General features: G+C 36.9%; 1 protein-coding gene across 6 annotated transcripts in view; it reads left to right on the top strand.

Moving 5' to 3' along the window:
* MALRD1 (MAM and LDL receptor class A domain containing 1) overlaps window positions 1–24,128 on the top strand; it is a 794,026-nt gene that overhangs the window by 102,512 nt on the left and 667,386 nt on the right. For all 6 annotated transcript variants that reach the window (XM_066232773.1, XM_066232772.1, XM_066232769.1 and 3 more), the window contains exons 11-12: window positions 10,549–10,695; window positions 22,522–22,619. In XM_066232773.1, coding sequence (XP_066088870.1) covers window positions 10,549–10,695; window positions 22,522–22,619 — 245 coding nt within the window. The remainder of the gene's footprint in view (window positions 1–10,548; window positions 10,696–22,521; window positions 22,620–24,128) is intronic.

The following is a 24,128-nucleotide window of genomic DNA, read 5'->3' as shown; positions in this document are numbered from 1 at the left end:
ATGAGGAGAATTGGGCCAGAATTGCGATTTGCAGACTCCAGAAGGTAAATGGCAGCAGCTGTGGTGGGAGGATGAACGGAAGCCAGGCTTGCATTGCTGAGTAGCTGCTGGAATGGCAGGGAGTGCCTGCTAAGCCGCTGGTGGGTTCACTGACATTTTGGGACATAGGGGTGGGTACCATCATGCTCTCCAGAGCAGAGATGGAAATGCTGACTGCCATTGCCGCATGCTCCTCTTTGGGACAGTGTAAGACCTGCCAGGATGGCAGGAATGAGGGTGTGGCTGAGGCCTCATGTGAATGGACTTATTTCCTAGACTACAATCCGAGTGAGCACTGGCTCCTTTGTTGGATGGACTTATGGATTTTGGACAATGTGAAATACCCTGATGGGGGTGGGAGGCAGCTTTGCTGGAAGCACTCCCTGCCCCGAGAAGCTTTTCCCATGGCTAGAAAGAAGTCCGGGGACATTTTGTGCTTTTGGCAAAGTGCTCAGAGACTGGTGAAATGTACCTTTGTAATTGTTGAAATTATATGATTTGTGATGTTGTAATTAGTTTAATGTACCTTGCAACCATATGTAGTACACAGCCCATGGCAAGCCATCCATTCTGTGTTTGGACGCTGGGACCTTTGTGGGAAGGTGGCATGCATGAACCTACATCCATTTTTTACAATCAAAATGGAACTCTGTTTAACAGCACCTAGATGGTCTCTGTAACACAATGGGAAGGGAATGACATCCTGACACCTAGGAGGAATCCCCTATTTAAGACCCCCGTCCTATTTCCTAACTAGTCAAACATTACAGAAGCTTGCCTCATTGTTTAATCCAGCTAATCTATTAGCATATAGTATAATAGGTATTATAGTTGTTTTAGTTCTAGGGTTTCATTGCATAATGTTGTAGCATTCAGAAGCTACAAGAACAGCAAGCTATCATTCATCAAGTTCAATTGGCCTTAATTAAAAGAGAAGGGGGAGATGTGGGTGGAGTGCAGAGTGCATTTCTAGCAGCTGTGGATGATGCAATGCTGTGAGAACACTCCAGCTCCCAGAAGCCTCCTGGGCATACCCAGGAAGGGAGCTCGCCCACTATAAGGAAGTGACTTAGTGCCAACCACGCAGATCCCTGACCATTTCAGCCATTGGCTTTGAGGAACACGCTGTAACACCTTATAGGCTGAACCTGTGTATATAAGCTAGCTTACTTCCTGAATAAAGTGCATCTGCATCACTGAACCTGATCCCCAGAGTGGGGTCTTTGTATCTCCATCATCCTCACCCCCAGCAGGACTTGTCCACAGCCTGGCCTTGGCCACCAGCATTATATCTGGCGTAGTGGCAGGATTTGAAGCAGGTTGGTATGGAGATGCCCATACTCTTCAGGGGTGGAGTGGCTGTTCTGGTTGGGGACTGTGGGCTGGGTATTTTTTAAAATTCTGTGAGAAGAAACCAAGATCTCTGTGCAAGAAGCTGCGTGAGATAGAAAACTCCAGGATGAGCGGCAATGACTGCGTGAACTGGAGTAAGTGCTGGAGATGGAGGCCAACTGGGTTCAAGAGCTGCAGGGCACAATGGTGCCTGAAACTAGAGCAATCTTCAGGTTCACAAGTTGCAGATTGCCCTGGAAGTTGAACATTGGCAGCTGAAGTTGTTGGAGGAATGTCAGGAACTCGAGAGTCAGCTTCAGGCCCAGAGCTAGCAGCTGCAGGACCCAAAATGGGCATGTAAAATGGAACTGCATTTCTGCAGGCAGAGTTACTCTTGAGTTGGCAAGAGCAGAGTTTCCGACTCCTCTGAGGGGAAGGCTCCGGCTGCAACTGCCATCCACAGACACAGAGCCCCACCAATAAAGTCAAGACCCAGCACACTCAGGAGCAGCCACAGTCTCCTCCCCAGGTAGTACAGCACTCTCTGTTTCTGCCCTATATCCAGTCAGAGCTGATAAAGTTGGGGGTGAAATTTAGGCAGAAATCCATGGAGCTGCTGGCAGCCTGGTTATTGAGGTTGTGGTACATAGGGGTGGATGTTATCATGCTCTCTGGAACAGAGATGGAGAAATTGGCTGCCATTACCACACACTCCTCCTTGAGGCAGTATTTTCAGACCTGCTATGACAACCCAGGAGACCATACCCTATTAGAATGTGTGATAGTCTGTTGGTAAGAATGTAAAGTAGTACAACCACTATGGAAGAAAGTATGATGATTCCTCAAAAAATTAAGAATAGAACTACCATATGACCCAGCAATTCCTTTACTGGGTGTATAACTGCAAACTCAAAATCATTGGTACATAAATACACGTGCAGCCCCATGTTCATCACAGCATTGTTCAAGACATGGAAACAACCAAAAGCCCTTCAATAGAAGATTGGATAAAGAAGATGTGGTACATATACACTATGGAATACTACTCAGCCATAAGAAATGATGACAGGATCATTTACGACAACGTGGATGGACCTTGATAACATTATAATGAGTAAAATTAGTAAATCAGAAAAAAACTAAGAACTGTATGATTTCATACTTAGGTGGGACACAAAATTGAGACTTGCAGACATAGATAAGAGTGCAGTGGTTACCAGGAGGAGTTGAAGGGAGGAGACGGAGGGGATGGTGGGAGGGGAGGGGCATAAAGAAAATCAAATGAAGGGTGATGAAGGACAATTTGACTTTGGGTGATGGGTATACAACAACATAATCGAATGTCAAAATGATCTAGAGATATTTTCTCTAAATCTATGTGCTCTAGTTGTCCAATGTCACCCTATTAAAATGTCTAACTAAAACTATACTTAAAAAATAGTTACTAAATGGACAGAAGAAAAAAAATGGGTGATGGCTGCCACTCGTACAGTCTGGAAGAATGCTAGGGACTTACTGGGGGCAGTGAGTTGGTGGCAGTGCTACAGTTAGTTAGTAAAGGTCCTTTGGAAATTAGGTATGAAGAATGCTGCTTTCCACCCAGGGTCCTGTGGACCAGACGAGGAAGTGTTTATGGCCAGGATGTGGGATCTTATCCTCTGCAGCGCCCCATCAGCACTTTTTAGGTCACTAGTGGCTATCCTGGGCCCCTATGTGGGACAGCCTATCAATGCAGTTACACAGATGGCAGCAGATTTGGAGGAGCTGGAGGTAGCACAGAATCACAAAACAGTGAGAGCTGCTGCCGCTGCTGCCCACCCTCCCGCCCCCACTAACAAGAGAAATAGGCCTGTGAAAGTTACCCGAACACAGATGTGGGGAGATTTGATTGTAGCCAGGGCAGATAAAGAAAAATTAGATGGCAAGCCTAATAAAGTCTTGTTGGAGCTTTGGCAGCAGCTTGAGTCAGAGCAGAGGTTTCAACTGCTGAAAAAGCGGGTGAATCAGAGATGGTCCCAGCATCTGCCAGGAAAATGGCTAGCATTCCGGTTATAGGATCCTCAAGTCTGTTGTCCCAGTTTGAATAGGGGAAGGATGAGGGACCCATCCTACAGGAATGGACAGGAGCCAAAGGCCGCATGTGAAATTGGCAGTCCATTGGTAACCTTCTAATGTGCAGCAAGTGTTGGCATTAGAAGGTAATAGGTGGGTTGTTGTTTTTTACAGCAACAGCAGCTAAGAGAACTGTTAAGGTGACACAGGCCTTGAATGTGTTTGATCCTGCCAGGCTGTAATGCTGGTGGCCAAGGCCAGGCAGGTTCACATGGATTTGGGCAAATGGTAGAGAAACTGTGGAGCTGGGAAGTGTTGGGCCATACCCATTTATTGAAGGCTCACAAAGACAGGCGAGCAAATAACGAAAAGTGAAAAAGCTAATACACAAAGGAAAACCTGCTATTCACCTAAGGGCAAGGGAGCAAGGAAAACCACAGCTCACAATGAAGGGAGAGAGCTCTGGGAGAATTGCCATCCAGGGGGAAGCACCCACAGCTTTATACAGGCTCTGCACAGGTGCCTGTACCACGTGCTCACGCACTAATCAGGCAAAGTGCTTGCAGTCGGTAAACCTGCGAGCAAGCCTAACACAGCTGTCCCACACAGGTCCTGTGATCTTGTTGAGCAGTTTGTATGAGGCTGTGGCAGTGGTTAGCACAATATGGAAAGGTGCTGAGGTCCATTAATAAAGAGCTGTATGGCTAGTTGCCTGTAATGGACTTTTACCTTGGCGATTTGCACAGACAATTGGGTTGTCTATCATGGACTGACTCTTGGACTGTGACCAGAGGGGGACACTGACTCCCTTGTTGGATGGACATTCCACCTTTGGACAGCATGAGAGATGCTGATGGGGGCAGCAGCTCCAGTGGAGGCCCTCCTGCACCAGGAAGCTCCTCTCACCCTTTGCACAGATGCACCAAAGATAGGTTTTGCTCTCAGTGGTCATGGCTGTGGACTGTATAGGTCCCCCCTACCATGAGTGGCCTTGTTGACACCATGGGTTGGGGAGTTGGAGGTGACCTCCAGTTTGCTCCTTGGGCAAAATGCTCAAAGAGATATTGTGAAGGACACCTTTGTAATTATTTTGTTGTTGCTGTAGTCTCTGTTTGATGTCATGTAGATTGTGAAGTGAGCAACCAACCCTAAAGGGGTGGAATGTGGGGCAGCTGTGCTAGGCTTGCTTGTGCGGTTACCAGTTGCAAGCACTTTGCCTGATTGATACGTGAGTGTGTGGCTTAGCCACGTGTGTATGATCTATATACAGCTATGGGTGCTTGAGCTCCAGAGAAATAGGGGAGTGTGGATGCTGGATTGCCTGCCCGTCACTGTAAGGGACCATTTTGCTATTTGTTTGCCCGAGAGGCGGTGTCCCCCTGCCTGTGTGCTTGTTTGCCATTGTGAGACTTTATTAAATGGAATGGTTCAACCCTTTCTAACACTTTTTCTACCATCTGCCTGAATCCACTGTGAATGTGCCTGGCCTTGGCCACTGGCATTACAGACTGTTAGCACTGCAGGGATTTCACAGCCTTTAGCAAAGCATCTGTGAGTGCTATGCACACTAACGTTACTTCAGGTCACTTTGCAGAATTTGCCAGAAGTCTTATAAGCCTCCCGGCGTGGAGAGGGAGTATCAGCTGTCAGATTTGTAAACAGACTAGGTACTCCCACCCAGGAAAATTCTGCCACATCTACCCTTAAAGGCCACATAGTCAAGATTTGCGCAGGAGATGCAAAGGCAAATGTAGATCTTGTATCAGCAGTTTCAGCTTCAAAGCTTCAAATAGATCATTCAAATGATGGGGAAAAACAAGACACACACACAGTACATAAAGCGGTTCTGTGAAAGTGTGCCCTTGGAACAGATAAATGACCTATATTCTACACCCCTTTCTCATTCCTCTGCATTCTCAAACTACTCCAGGAAAAGTTGTATTTTGACAAAGGCTTTAAATAAAAGTATTGCAAAACAATGGAAAAATAAAGTGCAGAATATAGTCTTGTTGACAGTAGGCACTGTATTTTACAGCAGGTCTCTAAAACTGATTCATCTTGTGTAACTGAAATTTTATAACCACTGAACAACTCCCCGTGTTCCTGTCTCCCCAGCCCCTGATGACCCCTGTTCTATTCTCTGTTTCTGTGAGTTTGAGTATTTTAGATACCTCATATATTGGAATCAATGTATTGATACTAAATGAAATAACCAGTTAGAGAGAGACAAATACTGCATGAGTTGAAACAATAGTTTTTTGATGATTACTAAGTGATCCTATATTAAATATAGACATTTAATAAAACACAGTATTCAGTATATTTAATGTTTCTCATAAAATAAATAAAATATAATGTATAAAATATATAAAAGTATACATTAGCTAGCTGAACAATTTACATAGAAAATATGCCTAATGTTTAGACTTGCTACAACATGGATGAACCTTGAAGACATGCTAAGTAAAATAAGCTAGTCACCAAGGGCAAATAACATATAATTCTACTTATGTAAGTTACATATAGAAATCAAATTCATAGAAATAGAAGTCAGAATGATAGTTGCTGGGGTAAGGGGTGATGGGGAGTTAGTGCTTAATGAGTATGGGTTTCTCTGTGGGAAGATGAAAAAATTCTAGAGGTATATAATGGTGATGGTTGTACAGCAGTGTGAATGTATTTAATCCACTGAGCTGTACACTTAAAAATGGCTAAAAAGGTAAATTTTATGCTATGCATATTCTACAACATTAAAATTTTGAAATAATGTATATCTAATTTTCAACCATAAAAAGTATTTTAAAAATACTCTGTGTATGTGCTCCAAAAAGAATGGAAGGATACATAGATCTGTGTTTAAATCACAACAGTGAAAAGTAATATGGGGGAGAAATTCTTTTACTTTTAGAACTTGTTAGAGCATTTTTAAATGCTAATATAAGTTTTGACACTTCAAAGAAAAACTTGGAACAATATTTAAGTGAAAGAAGCTTAAATCAAGAATCCAATGCAATGTATCTAATTTTTAAAAATATTTAAAGAATTTATTGATTTTAGAGAGAAAGAAAGAGGGAGAGAGAAAGAAATATCAATTTGTTGTTCCATTTACTTATGCATTCCTTGGTTGATTTTTTTTTAATGTGCTCTGAGCAGAAATCAAACCCACAACCTTGGCATATTGGGACAATACTCTAATCATCTGATCAGGGTGCAATATATTTAATTTTCATTGAGATATTGTTTCTGGATAACTTTCATATTTAAAAAAATATATTGAATTCTAAAATAGTTCCCTAAAGCCAAGGGAAGTGTGTGTGTGTGTGTGTGTGTGTGTGTGTGTATATATATATATATATATATATATTAGTATATATATATTAGTATATATATATATATTAGTGGGAAAAAAGATTCTTGTGGTTTCTTTATAAATATTAACAGAAATGTTTATATAATGTAACCATACTAAAATCTAACATCTGCCTTTTCAATGGAACATTCCTTGTTCATTTCTGTATGTACAGTTTTCTTCTCTGATAGAACTTCTTAACTAGAGAATTCATAAATATTTTAACTTTTATGATTTAGAAGAATTTTTCTCAGCTGCTACAATTAAATTGTTTTTCTTCTGCCAATATGCTGCAGCAGTTAAATATACAACAGGAGGCTTTGTCATAAATAAAAATATTACTCTAAGTGATAAACTCAGTGAAATTTCACTAAAATTATGAACAATAGCATATCATACTCTGATCAGAGATGGTGAAGTGTATTATATAATCCAAAAATTTAAGTAACAACCACTAAATAATAAAAATCACTGTTTACAATGAATATATTTTGTTATAATATTAATAAATGATCTTTACAATTTTATCAATATATAATATTTAATATATTACATATAAGATATAAGTATAAGATATAATATTTGACCCTCCTGATTTTCTTCATATTTTTATAACTTTACTGTAAACTTTTTAAAATTATATATGGGAAATACTAATGGAATACCTTCAACTTTGGTGACTAAAATTTGACTTATATTTTGTAGTACAATTAAATTCTAGAATTTTAGCTTTCAAAAAAGTCCTTGAAGCATACTAAAACACACTCTATTGGTAGAAACAACTGAACAATTTACCACAATTTTTACAGAACTGCTTCTACCATTTTGCTTTTCTATATACTTATAGTGATGCATTTTAAAAATTATCATTTTTCAAAGGACAGTGGTGATCCATGGAAAATGCAATAAGTGGTGTTTCAATTGATAAAACATCCAGCTAATGAAAAAAAATGATTTGAACTTTTTCTTTTAAAGCCAAATTTTAATAATTATACAATCCAAAGTTATTATGTCTTGAAATCATCTCTACAGCTTTGAAGTTAAGTGTGAAAAGTCCGTTGAAGGGTTTGGTGATGCTTGGGTCACGGTGTACTTTTAATTTCACACTCATTGGTCTTCTAGCCATTTCACACCATTGCTTATTTGAGAAATAGGATGGACACTGCCATAATAGGTTACTTCAGAGGCTACCCACAGTGAATAAATTATTTGTACTTGAATCCTTTGTGTATCAATACATAATTTATTAATAGACTGTATTTAATTTATTGCTTATATAGGGATAGTTAATAGGAAAAATGAGAAGTTGTTAATTATTATGCAAGGACGACAGGCATAAACTGGAAACTGGGCATTTCTGGACAGATATGAAGTCACCCTACCGATGCAGATTTTCTACCAGGGAAATATGTCTCTTAGGAGTTGGGAATACCCTTGGGGGAAATAGAAAGATTCCTTGACTAAGTTCATAACAATGAATTTGGAACTTGTAAGCACATTTAAGAGGCCAAGTATGTATTTCAAAATTTGTTTAGCTTTGCATCTACCAACTGAGTTAGAAGAGCTGGGAGGTAGCCTAGTAGATGGCAAAGTTCATAGAAGACCAATACAGTACATCAGAAGATTTTCTGGATGCTCAGAGAGACAGGCACAGCTAGGTCATAGGTGCTTAAGGTTACATAGAAAACCAGAGTTGATTCTCCTTTGAGGAGTAAGTTTTTATCAATAGCAGTATCCTATAAACTCTTCTGGCCTGAACTGAGAGAAGAAAAACATACCCAGAAGCAGTAGATTTCCAGTTAGCTGTAAGGGTAAATGTCATTTCCTGTCATTGATTCACCATGAAGGAATGAGCACCATTTTTCATTATTATACTATAGTTAATTCATTTAGTTTTATTTTTTGGGATAACCATTTGAGAGAGAAAATATTAGCTTGTAAGGAAAACATATCCTACATCATATATCCATTATCTGGTTATCTAAATAAGCATGCTTTAAGATCTAAACATTTGATTTATCTGTACAGAAAATTCAGTGGCATTGTTATTTGCATAGTGCACTTTAGTGTTCAGAACTGACATGTTAGTGATAAAATATCTGGTCATGAAACCAGGCATTCCTGTTTAGATATTTGAAAATCCTTTGATTAAAATATATGAACTTAGTAAGGGAGGTGGAGGGATAGAGCAAAAAAGGATACACACAAAACAAAACATGGACACAGACAACAGTGTGGTGATTTCTGGGATAGGTGGTTGAGGATGGTATGGGGGCATAAATGGTGATGGTGAAGCCTTGACTTCATGGAGGGAGCAAACACAAAATACAGTGTACAGAGATGTGTCATAAAATTGGGCACCTGAAACATGTATAATTATTTTAACTAGTTTTGCCCTAATAAATTCACCTTAAAAAAAAGCCTACTTAATATACTGGTCAAATGGTCATATTATTTAAAATTGAAAATAATGGTAGGAGCAAGCATATGGTAATGGAGTCTTTTTAATTAAGAGACATGGTGCCGGGTTTAGGAAGGTTTCAAAGTGTAAGCTTTGGCATTAGGCAGTTCAAAGAATAGCAGTCCTATTTACAAAAACTTACCTTAGGCAAGTTGCGTACTGCTAAAGTTACATTTTACTTATTTTAAAAAATAATTACACTTACTGTGGAGGGTATTTGTGAAGACTAATACTATATGCAAAATACCAGGCACATACTTAGAGCCCAGTGGTAAGTCTATTGTATCGTTATTAAAATAATAGCATTATAGTCTTAGTGAGCTTGTGAAAACTATGTATTTTGTGACCAAGAATTATTTTGATATCCTTTTTGCTGTTATAAAAAAATGCATCTACATAGAGAGAAATATGTTGAAACATTTTAAAGTAATAGTAATTTATATTAAATCTACTGATTCTTATTTTAGAAAATAAGCACATAAAAACTAATATTTCAAAAGCACAAATCAACTTGTTAGAATTTCTAGTTTACTGCTCAGCCCTCTGAGATTTGCTTTATTTTTCTCACTAATTTGCTGAAAAATCTGTGGAAAAAATGCTTATGAATCGTACCCCAAATCCTGACTTTCACTAGCACTAGTTCTTCTGTGATAAATATAGACAGTTAAAGTAGTTTTAAATATTTTAGTTATGTATTAAAGGAAAAACAACAATTTGGAATATCTAATTTACCTGCAATTCCAAAATGGTAAGCCATTTTTATTTTTAGAAACTGTTAAAATAGTAAAATAGAATGAATACCAACATGCTGAACTCAACCTTTTTAGATGCTCAGAATTAATTTAAATTCCTTACCTTTATATGGATATTTTTAAACCACCATGTGAGTAGGTGAATCTTGTTCATCTTGGCCCATGAGTTAGTTATTCCCTGAAAAGTTGTAGAGTTTCACTTTGCAATTTAATATAATGGAGATGGCCAACCAAGATGAAATGTGTTAGACTTGTAGATAAATATACAATAGCAGGGTGTGCCTCACACAGCACATGGAAAACTATGTGAAATTGGAAAAGTAAAACAGTCCTGATAATCAAAAAAACATTCTTTACCAAGTAGAATGATTATTCTCACCTAAGTTGACTGACTAGTACAGGTCAGTGTTTCACTGTATGCTCCAACTTTATTTTTCCTCACCTATTCTTTACCAAGTAGAATGATTATTCTCACCTAAGTTGACTGACTAGTATAGGTCAGTGTTTCACTGTATGCTCCAACTTTATTTTTCCTCACCTGTTTTCTTTTCCATGTACAACAGCACATCATCTCCTATGTGACTTTGAGTCTGGTTTCTGTGGCTGGGAGCCATTTTTCACAGAGAAGTCACACTGGAAATTTGTGAGAGAGTTGACCAGTGGAAAGAACCATCTTCCTGAGGCTGATCACCCAGCAAACACAAATCATGGTAGGTCATTAAAAAAATAGTTGTCTTTCTTTCAGGGTGCGGAATGATGATACTACGTATTTTCATTTCTGTTTGTAGATTATGTACATGGATTTCTTGTTTGTCTTGCTTTAAACTCTCCCGATCATCTTAATAATTTTTAACTTAATAAAAATTCAAGTTAATTGAATTTCTTGTTTTAATAATCGACATTTTTGTTGATGCATTTTTGAAAAAAAGATTAGATTGAAGGCACAAAGAGAGGAGGAAAAGTCTTCTGATAATCTTCTCCACTTGCCAGGGATTATGTACGGTACGCTTGCCTCTATTTTAGACCAATCCAATTTTTGTAAAACAGTTCTCATTCTGAGAACTGAGAAAAGAAATTCAGCACAATCTTTATATCTACAAATAATTGAATGCAACTTAATCACTCTTAAGGCCTCTTTATAAAAAACACTCTTGCTTCTTCCTCATATATGTTTAACTACCATTACAATTTTTACATATCCTCTTAAAGTAGAACAACCATAACTACACATAGCATTCCAATAAAGATTTGTGAAACTTCTCCAAAAACAAAGTTTCTTCTATTTTTTTCTTTTTTGTTTAGATGCCATTGCCCAGATACATCAGTATCAAATTAACTTTAAAATAACCCAACAGTACTGTAGATCCTCTGTAATCTCCTATATCCCCATTGAACATTATTTTATATGTTTCTCTTTTGATATTTCCAAAGAAGTATGTCAAAACTAACAGTGCTGACCATATTTTAATTTTAGCCATTGTAAATTGCAGTTGGTGGGAGAGGGTAGTAGTTTATGGTAGGGAAACTTGGGCTATCCATCTATTGTCTAAAACTGTAAAACCAGCTCATTGTTTGACAGTGGAGTAAGGTCTTAATTTATGCTTTTGTGCCAATGAGTTTTATTTTTTCTTTAATATTATTTTGGAAAAAGGGATTAAATGTAAAGTTTATAATAGAAAGGAGACTATTAATCTTTGTAACTGTATATTTCCGGTATGTTTTCTCCAAACTCATATAATGCATTGTTTCCTTATCTTTTCTTAAACCAACTGTTTAGTACATACCATATACAAGATCTAGGTGTGCACCAGTGGAAGCCATGGTCTCTGCGTTGAGATCACACTCTAATAACTGAAGCAAATACATAAGGATTTGCAATAAGATATGATAAATGTTTTATAGAGGATGAATAGTGACTCCAGTGGATTTGAGATGCTTCACTGAAAGATAGGACTCCTGAAGTGAGCACTGAAGATAAATGAAAAGTACTCAGGAAGGCAGAAATAAGGGGTCAAGGAGAGGTGGCAGAACAAAGAAGAGATGGCAAGGAATGCATTTTAATTAGAGGAAACGTACTGAAGGAGAATGGGTGTATGTAGGTAGATCTAGTAGAAAGATGTGCCTGCCTGAACAAGGAGTATAGAAAAGATAACACAGGAGAGGAAGGAAGGGGACTGCAGAGGGTGCCTATTGTTATAATTTTATTTATGGTTTGGACTCGCAAGGAATAAGACACATCAGATGAAAGTAGTACAAGCAGAGGACTGAAACTCAGAAGAGGAATCTGTCCTGAGAAACTGTACACTGTGTATTTATTGAGTTCCAAAAGCCACAGCTCAGCAGATGAAACTAGAAAGCTACATGCCTTTTTTTCCCCATCCGTACCATCCCTAATCCTGCACGTCTACTGTTTCCTTCATGATCAAAGACACAAGAAGAGTCAGAGTCTCAGAGTTTATCAATCATAAAGGACATCTGGTTCTCAAAGGCATTTCTCCAAGAACCCTGTGTACTTGCATTCAAGTGACCCCAGGCCAGTCTCCTGTTATAGTTTACACTCTCCAAGATCTCTGGTCTCCAGGTAACCCCTGCTCTGAAGTTAACCATCGTTCATATTTGTGCAAGGTCTTCCCTTCATATCGCCCTTTTAGTGTAGCTCGCACCTTATGTAGTATAAGAGATAACATGGCAGATTTCTGCTATATTTTGCTTTGATGTTGATTTCCTCTTCTTCTGACTATATATAATAAAAAATATATAAAACAAATGATTAGTATAATGCCTTTTATAGTTCCTCCAGAAATCTTAAACTGTTTTAGAGGATTCAAATTCCTGATTTCATCAGAAATAGCAGTTAATAAATTTTCTCCATCAATCAATTTCAACTGATCCTTAAAAGTAGTGTCAATATGCTTTTGTAAATCTAAAATTTCCATAGTTAAATTTCCATGATTTAACAAGTGTTTTTTAACATTTTCCCAAGGGAAATTAGTATAATTCCAAGGAATAGGGGTAATACAAAAAGTAGTTACATTCCAATCACATTTTAGCTTAATTTGTCTTTGCAGACTAACAATTTGATTTCCTAACATAATCACAGTCTAAATCATTAACCTTAGCACTAATTTTGCTATCTATACATTGTCAAGAAGTCCACAGTTGTTCAGAATTTTTATGCCATTTTTGTACACAGTCCACAGTATACTTTGATGTAATGCAACTCCAGATACAGCAGCCATGGTGGTTACAGCTATTCATCCCATAATGATGGCGAGGATCCATCCAACCAGTCTCTTGGTTCACTTCAAGGACTTAACGAGATGTTGTAATAGCATAGAAGGGGAATCTTGCCACATCCAGTGCATTTGTACTGGGATTCAGACTCCTGTTCTGGCTCTTAAAATGTATAGACTTTGACTATTTTTATTAAAATGAATAGAAGAGGTAATACATGTATAAAAAGCACAGTTATTGCAAGTTATAGAATAATTTTCAGCTGTCCATTTGGTTTTACCAATAATAAACATATAAGGCAATCTAACACAAGCAGATATAAAATGTGTCTCATTCTTTTTAAAGGTTAACATAGTATGATTAGAAGGATGATTTCTCCTTTCCACACTGGCATATGTTTAAGTGCCATAGCTATTTTCCACAAATGATATTGTATAGGAACAAATTTTATGTGAGGAGCTTGAGGTGACATCCCTCCTCCATGCCATATGATAGTATGATTACCTTGACCATCAGCTGTAATTGAATCATTGTTCTTATGCCACCTTATCAGCACCCTGCCCTTTAACTCAAGCAGAACCATGAGAGTTCCAATCTATGATGTTTCCATAGGAAATATTAAGTAATACCTGAGCACTTTCACCTCTGCAATTTTCCCAATGTACTCATTCACTTAGCTGATTAACAATTGCAGTATGACAGGATGGTATATCAGGTGGAAGTTCAGGACCATGTACAGATGTATTACCTTTAAATCCATATCCTTGTAATAAAAGCAGATGTTTTTTTTCCTTCTTCTTTACTGTTATCTTTACAATAGAGAGCCAAGTGTAAGCTTCTATTTTTAAACAATGTGGCTCATATCCTATAAATGTAGGTAATCTCTCAATTCCTGTTGTATAATTTTCTAATCTTATTCCTTTTTCCGAACATACTAAGTGGCCTATATCATCAAAAGGTCCTGGAAGCCAATTAAAATCATTAACAAAAATAGGAACGGCACTATCTTACCAATGAATAGCTCTAGCTAATGGAGGATTAGGGATGTATGCCCAGTAACTAAAATTTCAGCCATACTTACCAGAGTTATTACCAGGCAATAATTGCTAAGAACAGATTAGTAGCATTTTGTTCCTTTCTAGTAGCTTGTAGCATCTTTTTTTGTGTGTGTGGTTTGTGTGTGTGTGTGTGTGTGTATGTGTGTGTAGCATCTGTTTACTCTCAAATGTCAGCTTTTTAAGTTGAGCCCAACTTGGTATTTTAGCCCTCTCAGTACTAGGCAGTAGTACCTTTAAGGTTCTTCTTCCAAGGTTCAAGGCTTCCGTCTTGGCAATGAAAGGATATGGAGAGAATCTATTTCTCTTGCTCATGTTGTTAGTTTAATTCTGTGGGCAGGGTTCCAAAGGACTTCCCTGGATTCCAAAATGACACAAGCAAACTCTCTTCCCCAATGTTGCACTACACCAGATACCCATTGAGCCAATTCATTTTTATAATGCACATGTTGTTTAATCTTAGAACTATTATTTTTTGTCCAATGTCTGCAGCAGTCACATTATCCTCTCCTGTATTTAAGAAATTTAAAGTAAATAAAGCTTTATGTAACACAATTCTAGGGGATAATTTCCTTTCTTCCTTCTCCTCCCTTTTGTTTAAGTAACCTATTTTTTAGAGCACGATTACTGTGCTCAATAATTGCCTGTCCTTGTGGATTATATGGAACTCCAGTAGTATGTTTAATATATATTGCAAAATGCTAAGACCTGGTTGTAAGTGCCCAATGGGTTGAATTATTGAATTAACTTCACAAAGATCAGTAAGCATTATCCATTTCCCAGATTTTTTCTTTATTACAAAGACTGGAGAATTCCAAGGACTTTGTGATTCCTCTATATGTCCTAATTCTAAGTGAGTCTGTACCAATATATGTAAAGCTTCAAACTTCTCTCCTTTCAGCAACCACTGCTCAACCCATATTGGTTTTTTACTTAACCATTATCAATATCAGACATTACTTCACAAGCTGGAGGACAGGAGGATTCAGAATCAGACTGTAATGTCTGCAAAGCCAAGGAAATGGAATTACAAAGAGAACAAACAGAAAGAGGAATAGTATCTCCTTGTTGATGAGCACCCCGTGAGGCTCTCATTATTTGTTTCCATGTTTTCAAACTTAAATCAGCTTTTCCTTGTGGCTGGAACCAATAGCAATGCTTCCTAACATTTTTAAAAAGTAACTTAAAATTCTTATCTTTAACAGTTATACCGGACCCCTTTAACAATGCTTGCAGTATTTTTATATACTGAGTCTCAACAGATGGATGGGGAATTCCCCATGACTCTGCCTAAAATATCCTGAAGGTTTCACTTTTGGTTCTTGAAGGCATTCCTCCAAGAATCCTGCTACTTGCATTCAAGTAACCCCAGGCCAGTCTCCTGTTATGGTAACACACTCCAAGATCTTTTGTCTCCAAGTAACCCCTGCTCTGAAGTTAACCACCGTTCATATTTGTGAAGGGTCTTTCCCTTCAGCCTATAACTGTAAAATTTATCTAGAGGATAATGGTGACTCATTAGTCATATTTAAGCATGCAACCAATCAGATTTGTTCTAGAAAGCTATTCTTGCTGAGATGAAGGTAATGGAGAGGTTGAAAGACTGGGGTAAAAAGTAACAAATGGATTAAAGTAATATCAATGAGAGGTAATATAGGCCTAAGCCAAGGCAGTGATTCATCAAAGAAAACTCACAGTGTGTGTGGCGACATTATGTGATATCTACCATAGAGGGTAGTGAGCTCACTGGCCGCCCGGGTGTTTGATGCTGCTTGCACACATTTGCTAATACCTCCGTGATTCAGAATTCTTAGCTGGAAAATAGGAAAAATAAAATACCTTCCAAGTAAAATTATTATGAGAATTAAATGAAATAATACCTCTTAGGGTTTTTCATATAGTATGAGCTCAATAAATATCAATATATATTTCTTGTCCATTCTAACAGAAATACTGGGAATACCACCAGGGCTATTACAATTCAAAAACACATTTATAATTCACAATCAGACTCTTGCCATCTTATAATTACCTGTTAATTATGATTCATGCTTAAAAAAATGATAAACCAGCTCCTTTGTTAAATATTCAAGACCCATTTTTGTTTTCCTGTGATAGAAACAATATTGAAAGGTAACAATAGATTGGTCAAACTGGAGGCAGCTGTTATAATTCAAAGGCGAGAACAAAGAAATCTTTTTCTTTTCAGAAAAGACAAAGAATTATCTCAACGAGTCAACATTTATCACCTATGATTGTGATTATACAACCTTAAGATAATCACTAACAGTCTTAAGTCAAAAATGAGGAGGAAAGGCCCTGGCCGGTTAGCTCAGCGGTAGAGCGTCGGCCTGGCGTGCAGGGGACCCAGGTTCGATTCCCGGCCAGGGCACATAGGAGAAGTGCCCATTTGCTTCTCCACCCCCCCCCTTCCTCTCTGTCTCTCTCTTCCCCTTCCGCAGCCAAGGCTCCATTGGAGCAAAGATGGCCTGGGCGCTGGGGATGGCTACTTGGCCTCTGCCCCAGGCGCTAGAGTGGCTCTATTCCGGCAGAGCAACGCCCCGGAGGGGAAGAGCATGGCCCCCCTGGTGGGCGTGCCGGGTGGATCCCAGTCGGGCGCATGCGGGAGTCTGTCTGACTGTCTCTCCTCGTTTCCAGCTTCGGAAAAATACAAAAAAAAAAAAAAATGAGGAGGAAAATAAACCAGTATGGGCAGTTCCCAGTTTCCAACATGACAGGTTCTGTAGGTTTGTTCTTAAGTTGAATTTGTGCATGAGTTGGAACAGGTACATTTACCTATTAAATGCAACTTAGGCCTGACCTGCGGTGGTGCAGTGGATCAAGCATCGACCTGGAACACTGAGGTCGCCGGTTCAAAACCCTGGGCTTGCCTGGTCAAGGCATATAAGGGAGTTGATGCTTCCTGCTCCTCCCTCCTTCTCTCTCTCTGTCTCTGTCTCTCTCTCTCTCTCTCTCCCCCTTCGTCTCTCTTCTCTAAAATGAATAAATAAATAAAAATAATTTAAATGCAACTTAGATGTTTGTCTTGACATAACATTTATTTTTATTTTTCTGTGCATTCTCAAATACAACCTTATGATTAGAAGATGGACTTGTTGGAGAGGATGGGACTGGTGTTAGAGTCAGGGTTTCATTCTGCTGCTGGAGTCAGTTTCTTGAAGTAGCATCAAGGGAGGTTTGTACAGAGCTTTTCTTTTTCTCAACATAAATGGCCCTGTAGCATCTCGGACCTTTGGTAACTATGTTAAATTTTGGTGAACCTCTCTGTATTAGGATCTGGCTCCTCTAACTTTGCCATTTCTGCTTCAATGAGATGAAACGCATCACCTCACTTTTTATACAAAAACATTTTCAGTTCTGGAGTTTCTAGGTTCCTGTTTTCTTCCCTAAATGCTATTATCTACTGCTCTGGTTTCATCATGTCTTCATTGGTTAGTTCTTTGCCATAGAGTTGAGTAACTGCAATATCATTTACACTGATAGCCAACTGTAGTTGATTACCAGTAGTCCTTATGCCACTCTGTTCCTAAGTATGAGTTGTATGTAAATCAGATGTCTACAATTCGGGGACTTAGAGTACTCAGAAGAGAATAGGAGAGAGTGAAATGGAAGTTTCTGGGGAAATGCAACAGAGTCCATCTTACAGCTTTCATATCAAAGACCACAGAGTTTCAGTTCATTTTGTTTTTAGAGCTTTGTGTTTATTGACTACAGCTTTAAAAAAGTCTAATATCCAGCATTTTTTTATACACACACAGTCCCATATGTACTTTTATATAAAAGATAAATGGGTTGACATTATGTAGCTTATTTTGTTTGAGTGAAGCCTTGATTTTCCTACTCTTCTCTTTTGATTGGCTTCTACTTTCTCATTTTTACCTGTTCTGTTAAACATCCAGCCTGTATGCATAGTATATATGTAGAAGTATTTTTGTGATTGTTTATTTCACCAAAATTGAGATCATATTATAGCTATTATCCTTGTTTTTGTCACTAAAGATAGTTCATGGCCATTCCTCCATGTCATCATTGCACATTAATATATAATTTAAATGCAGGACAATTCAACCTTTTTGGTACACAGTTCACTAAGTCTGAATAAACACGTACTATTGTGTAAACATCATAAGATGTAAAACAGCTCCATCCCCCCTCCAAAATTCTGCTATGCCATCTCTACTTCGCAGCATTCTCACCTCCAGCCACTAGCATCTGCTGATATGATTTTTGTCTATAGTTTTGCCTTCATCAAAATGTAAATGAAACCACACAATGTGTAGCTTTTTGAGCCTGGTTTCTCTCAACCCAAGCGCAATGGATTTGAGATTCATTCATGTTGTTGATGGCAGTGGTAGTTCCTTTCTTTTTTATTGCTCAGTGGTCTTTCATTGCATGTATCAACCACCGCTTGTTTTCCACTCACCAGCTGAAGGATGTTTGGGTTGTTTCTAAATGTTTGGTCATTATGAATATATTATAAAATTTGCATATAGCTTTTTGTCTGAACATAAGTTTTCATTTGACTAGAATTCTCTACCTGATGCCTATGTATAATTGTTTTTTTGTTTTTCTCTCTGGTGGTGAGAAAAGCCTATTGTAGGCTGTTTGTCACCTTTGGGACATGTTGCAGCTGCCTGTTTCATGTTTACCCCAGCCTCAGATAGTTCCCTCACCTTCATGCACTGGTCAGTGCTCATACAGAAATATGGCAGGGGCTGGAGACCTCTCTGCAGATCTCTGCAGCTCTCTTTCTGTCACCCTCTCCTTACCGCACTCTGCCTTATGAAGTTCAGCCACCTGGATGTCTCCAAAGTACCAACTTCATCAACTTGAAGAAACCACCACCTCCCTCCTGGTTTCTTGTTTTCTATGTGGCAGCTGGAAACTCTGTCTAGATGGTGTGCTGGGGTGATTGTATGGCTTAGCTCATTTGCTACCCCTCTTTCAGAGATCATTTTCCAGTGATGCTTCATTCCTATTGTCCTACATTTGAAAATTATTGTTTAGTGTGTATGTGTGTGTGTGTGTATATATATATTTTGCTGGGTTAGAACAGAAGAGTAAATCTGGTCCATGCTGCTCAACCTTGCCTGAAAATAAAGGAAGCCTGTTTCATTTTGTTTTTTTTTTCATTTCTTTGAACTGGATATGCTTATGTATCTAGTCATTCTCCATATAGATTGACAGTATCATAGCAATATTCTCAAAATTCATTCTTGTACACATTTTCTTACATAGGGTATATTTAATATTATGCAATAGTTAACTGGGTTTGAGACTTCTATATTTTCATGAAGAGATGAGTATTTATCTTTTTAATAAATATTGATAGATTACTTTCCCTACAAATTTTAATAGTTAAATTTTAACTAGCAAAATAGGAGTGAATATTTTCAATAAATAGTCATTTTATTCTTTTAAAATTTTAGTTTGTGAATATAAAATTATTTTTATAGATGTAAAATGATTTCTTATATGTAGTCATTATTTATATTTCTTTGAAAAGGATGTTTTCAAATGTTTCTAACTTCTCAATTTACTTATATCTCTTTAGTTTCTCTAAATAATATTTTATAGTTTTCAATGTATAAATTTGAAAAATCTTTTGCTGATATTTTCCTGGGCTTTTGATATTTATATTTTACCATTGCTAGTATGATAGAAAAGCAATTTTAAATATTGACCTTATATCCAATTACCTTGCTAATTTTATTTATTATAGTAAGTGTGTGTGTGTGTGTGTGTGTGTGTGTGTGTATTAAATGAGAGGGTGAGAGGCAGGGAGACAGAGAGACACACTCCTGCATGCACCCCTACCAGGATCCACCCTGCAAGTCCATTAGGGGTTGATGCTCTTATCTGGGGCTGTTGCTCTGTTGTTCAGCAACAGAGCAATTTTAGTGCCTGAGGCAAGACCATGGAGCCATTCTAAGTGCCCAGGGTCAACTTGTTTCAACTGAGCCATGGCTGGAAAGAGAGGGAGTCAGAGAGAGAGAGAGAGAGAGAGAGAGAGAGAGAGAGAGAAAGAAAGGGGGGTGGAGAAGCAGATGTTCATGCCCTGACTAGGAATCAAACCTGGGACGAGCCAACCGGCCAGGGATATGTTTTTTCTTTAGTATTTTCTAGGTTCATAATTATTTTGTCTGTAAATAACGACAGTTTATTTTCTGCTTTCTAAATCTTAATCTGTGTGTGTGTGTGTGTGTGTGTGTGTGTGTGTGTGTGTGTGTGTGATTGAGCTGTCTAGGATTTCTGAAAAAAATGCTAAAGACCCTGGGACGGGGTTCAGAGTTTATATTCTTTTTACTCTTTAGTTTCATACATACATTTTAATACCATATCATTCATTTTTCAAGTATTTGGTTAAAATTCTATTAGAATTGCATTTAGCTTCCAAATAAATTTTTACTAATAATATTCTTACATTATTATCTAAAAATACATTATAGTTTTCTTTTTATTAGAGAGTTTATAGTCTTGTACAAAGTTTTATAATATTCTTCTTATAAGTTCTGTCCCTTATTAAATTTATTTCTGTGTAATTTGCATTACTGTTAGTATAAAGAGAATATTTCTTATCATTTCTATAATTATATCTTATTGCTATAGTTAGTAAAAATAACTATAAAATATTTGTTTTCACTTACCTTATTGAATTCTTTTATTAATACTTGTCATTATTTGAAAAATAGAATTCCTGAGACATTCTACTTTTGCAATCATATTACTGGCAAAACATGAGAACCCTTTTTCTACTTTTCTATTATGTTTACTAAGTATATTATTTCCTTGATGTCTGTATTTGCATGACCTATAAGATAATATTAGTCTAAGATAATTAACATTACTTAATATTATCTCTAATTAATGACAAAAATTTCTAGTTAGTTACTCATTTTAATTAAACTATTTTTTTCCCATGGGGCTGTACATTTCTAGTAGATGTTTTAAAATCACATTTCAAGTTATCTTGTGGTATACAATTATTCAAACTCTTTTTCATCTTTCAGATTTTGGAGTTTTAATGTTTTTATGTTCCATTCTTTATTAAGTGATTATTTGAAATTGCATATACTTTTAAATGTTTGAAGGAGTAAGATCTATGAATATTCATTAATTTTTAGAATTTTGATTAGACTTTTGAAAACATTTATTGGAGTTTTACTTAAACCTGGGGATTTTAAATTTGGAATAATTTTCCAAAATTACCTTTTCCTACTCTATTCTTTATAGGGGAAATGTAGAGAACTTAATGAATTTATGTGTATGCTGTTTCTATTAGTCTTAGGTTGGAATTTGGGAATAGTAGTCTTTATCCTTCCCAGTCAGCTTTGAGATTTCAGACCATATAAACTGGGTTCTATTTTTCCCACTCAGAAGTGACATTGCTGACTAGCAACCTTGGTTATTTTGTGGTTATTTTTACAGATGTGCAAGTATCTATAAATTAATAAATTTTAATTCAGAAATCCTTTCATTTCTGTGCAGTCAGCATTGACTTTTATCTAGAAATATCACCTTCTGAATTTGGTATTTTCCAGTAAAAGTAGTTGGCTTTCCAAGGTGCCTATCACTTTGTGATTATCAGAAGGCAGAATCAGACCTGACGTTGTTTGGCATAACCTTCCTTTTAAAAATTCCAAATTCAACCACAATAACTCCCTCCTGACAGCAGTTCAGATGTGTGACCTTTTGAGCTAAGAGATGTTATCCCCTGTACACTTGTCATGAGCACATTCACTGTCCTTAAAATCATTCTGATTAGATCTTTAATTAAGCTTCCATCCCCACCAGCACACACAACAATGTCACACATGGAAGTGCCAGGAAAAACTCAACTCATTCCATAGGCTTGTATCCTTCATTACTTTATGAAGAAACTTAAAAATAAAATTCTCATGCGAGTTTCCTTAAGGCATATTGAATACCTAATTGTAAATTTATAAGTTTAATTTAACTTAATTTCAAATTCTATGTTGTGAGTTGAACCAATAAAACATTAGTTTAGAGGATTAGTTCAAGAGATTGTTTTTAATCAATTGGATTTTATTTTAGGTTGTTTAATGTTATTCATCTGAAAGCACTTTTGGTTGTCTACAGAGCTTAACAGTAAATAAATAAAAGTATAATTTTCTTTATTGACAGTTGAATGTGTGCAAGGATAAGAAATGCTAAATGTACAATAGTAGAATGTCTATCCATATGGCTTTATGTTTGTTTTTTCAGGATTGTATATTTATTTTCAGTCGCATCAATTGCCTGGAGTAGCCAAGCTTGGAAGTCCTATTATTACAAAATTACTTACTGCCTCTAACCCATGTCAGGTAATTATTGAAATTTCCATTGGTCATTCTGTGTTTGTCAAATGTTATGCTTGAGCTATTCATACCAGCAAATGTCTGCTGTTTACCACTATTTTCATGATGAACCAAGACATTTCTATGAGTTATTTCAACATGAAATGCTATGTCCTTTCAAAAGATCATTTGTGACATATAACTCACACCACTCACAGGGGGTGGTATTTAAGAATATTTCTATCATTTTATGTTCTTTCACATAATTCTTTCAATAATCTATAAACTGTGGATATATGTTGTCAAAACTGCTTTTTATTTTAGCCAATAATGTTAATTGAGTAAAATAAAATCAGTTAAATAAATGCCTGTTGTAAAAAGATGAAAGGATGAATTAAAAAAAGATAAATATGTGCAGAAAAAATAATTATATTTTCTGAAATTTTATTTTTTCAATTAATCCTCCTGGTTCTATATAAACACAGACAGGAGATTAGGATACTCAATTCATTTCAAAAGCACAATAGAGAAGAAAGCGGAGATCTGTAGTCAGGTGGACTTGGTGCAAATCTCAGCTCTGCCACTTATTGGATCTTAGTTCTTCCACAGATTCAATGCTCTCTGCGAGACTCAGTGTCTACTGCGAAGTACTCATATTAACATACCTAATTCACATCCTTGTGAGGATTAAAATGTGATTAAATAAATCACCTGGCAAAGTATCTGGCACAAAATAGGTGTTTACTAAACATAATTTCTAAAAACTAGATTAGATGTTTCTGTTCAGCTTGCCTTGTTTTCACTCCTTTGACATTTCTGACATGTCTCTAAGTCCTTAGGATTTCAGTTCATACACATATATATTTACTTATCAAAAAATAATGAAGAGATCAATACTGGCACATAATAAATTCATCACCTATAAATACAGGTTACAACACTTTACTCAGGCATTCCTGGTGATAAGCCTTCAGAGAAAGACAAGCACCATATGATTTTACTCACATGTGGAATCTAATGAACAAAATAAACTAAAAACCAAAATAGAAACAGGCTTATAGGAAAGGAAAACAGACTGACAGCTGTCAAAGGGGCTGCGTGAAAAAAAGCAATGAAATTAAGCAAAAGAAAAACTTATGGACACATACAGCAGTGTGGGGATGGCAGAGGGGAGTGGGCAGAGGAGGAGAGGGAAGAGGGGGGATAGATGGTTGGAGAGGGAGACTTGACTCAGAGTAGTGAACACACAGTGCAACGTACGGATGATGTATTGTAGAGTTGTGCACTTGAAACCTGTATAATTTTTATTGACCAATATTACCACAATAAATTGAATAAAAATCTAAAAATAAAAAAATAATTTATAAATCATTCAGAGGTATAAATATAGTTATGTTTTCAGCTTGATAGAAGTCTGAAAGTCCCCAAAATTTTTAATAGATGTCCTTCCTCCTTTTTTGTCTGTTTCATTTTGTTTTGTTTTGTTTAAGAAATCCTGGAGATTTTCCTTGTTCTTTCAAGGAAGACATTGGATAC

The sequence above is a fragment of the Saccopteryx bilineata genome, chromosome 5, assembly GCF_036850765.1.
Source record: "Saccopteryx bilineata isolate mSacBil1 chromosome 5, mSacBil1_pri_phased_curated, whole genome shotgun sequence".
NCBI classification, from domain to species: domain Eukaryota; kingdom Metazoa; phylum Chordata; class Mammalia; order Chiroptera; family Emballonuridae; genus Saccopteryx; species Saccopteryx bilineata.
Note: the sequence above shows the minus strand (reverse complement) of the source record. Positions and strands in the feature narration are given on the sequence as shown.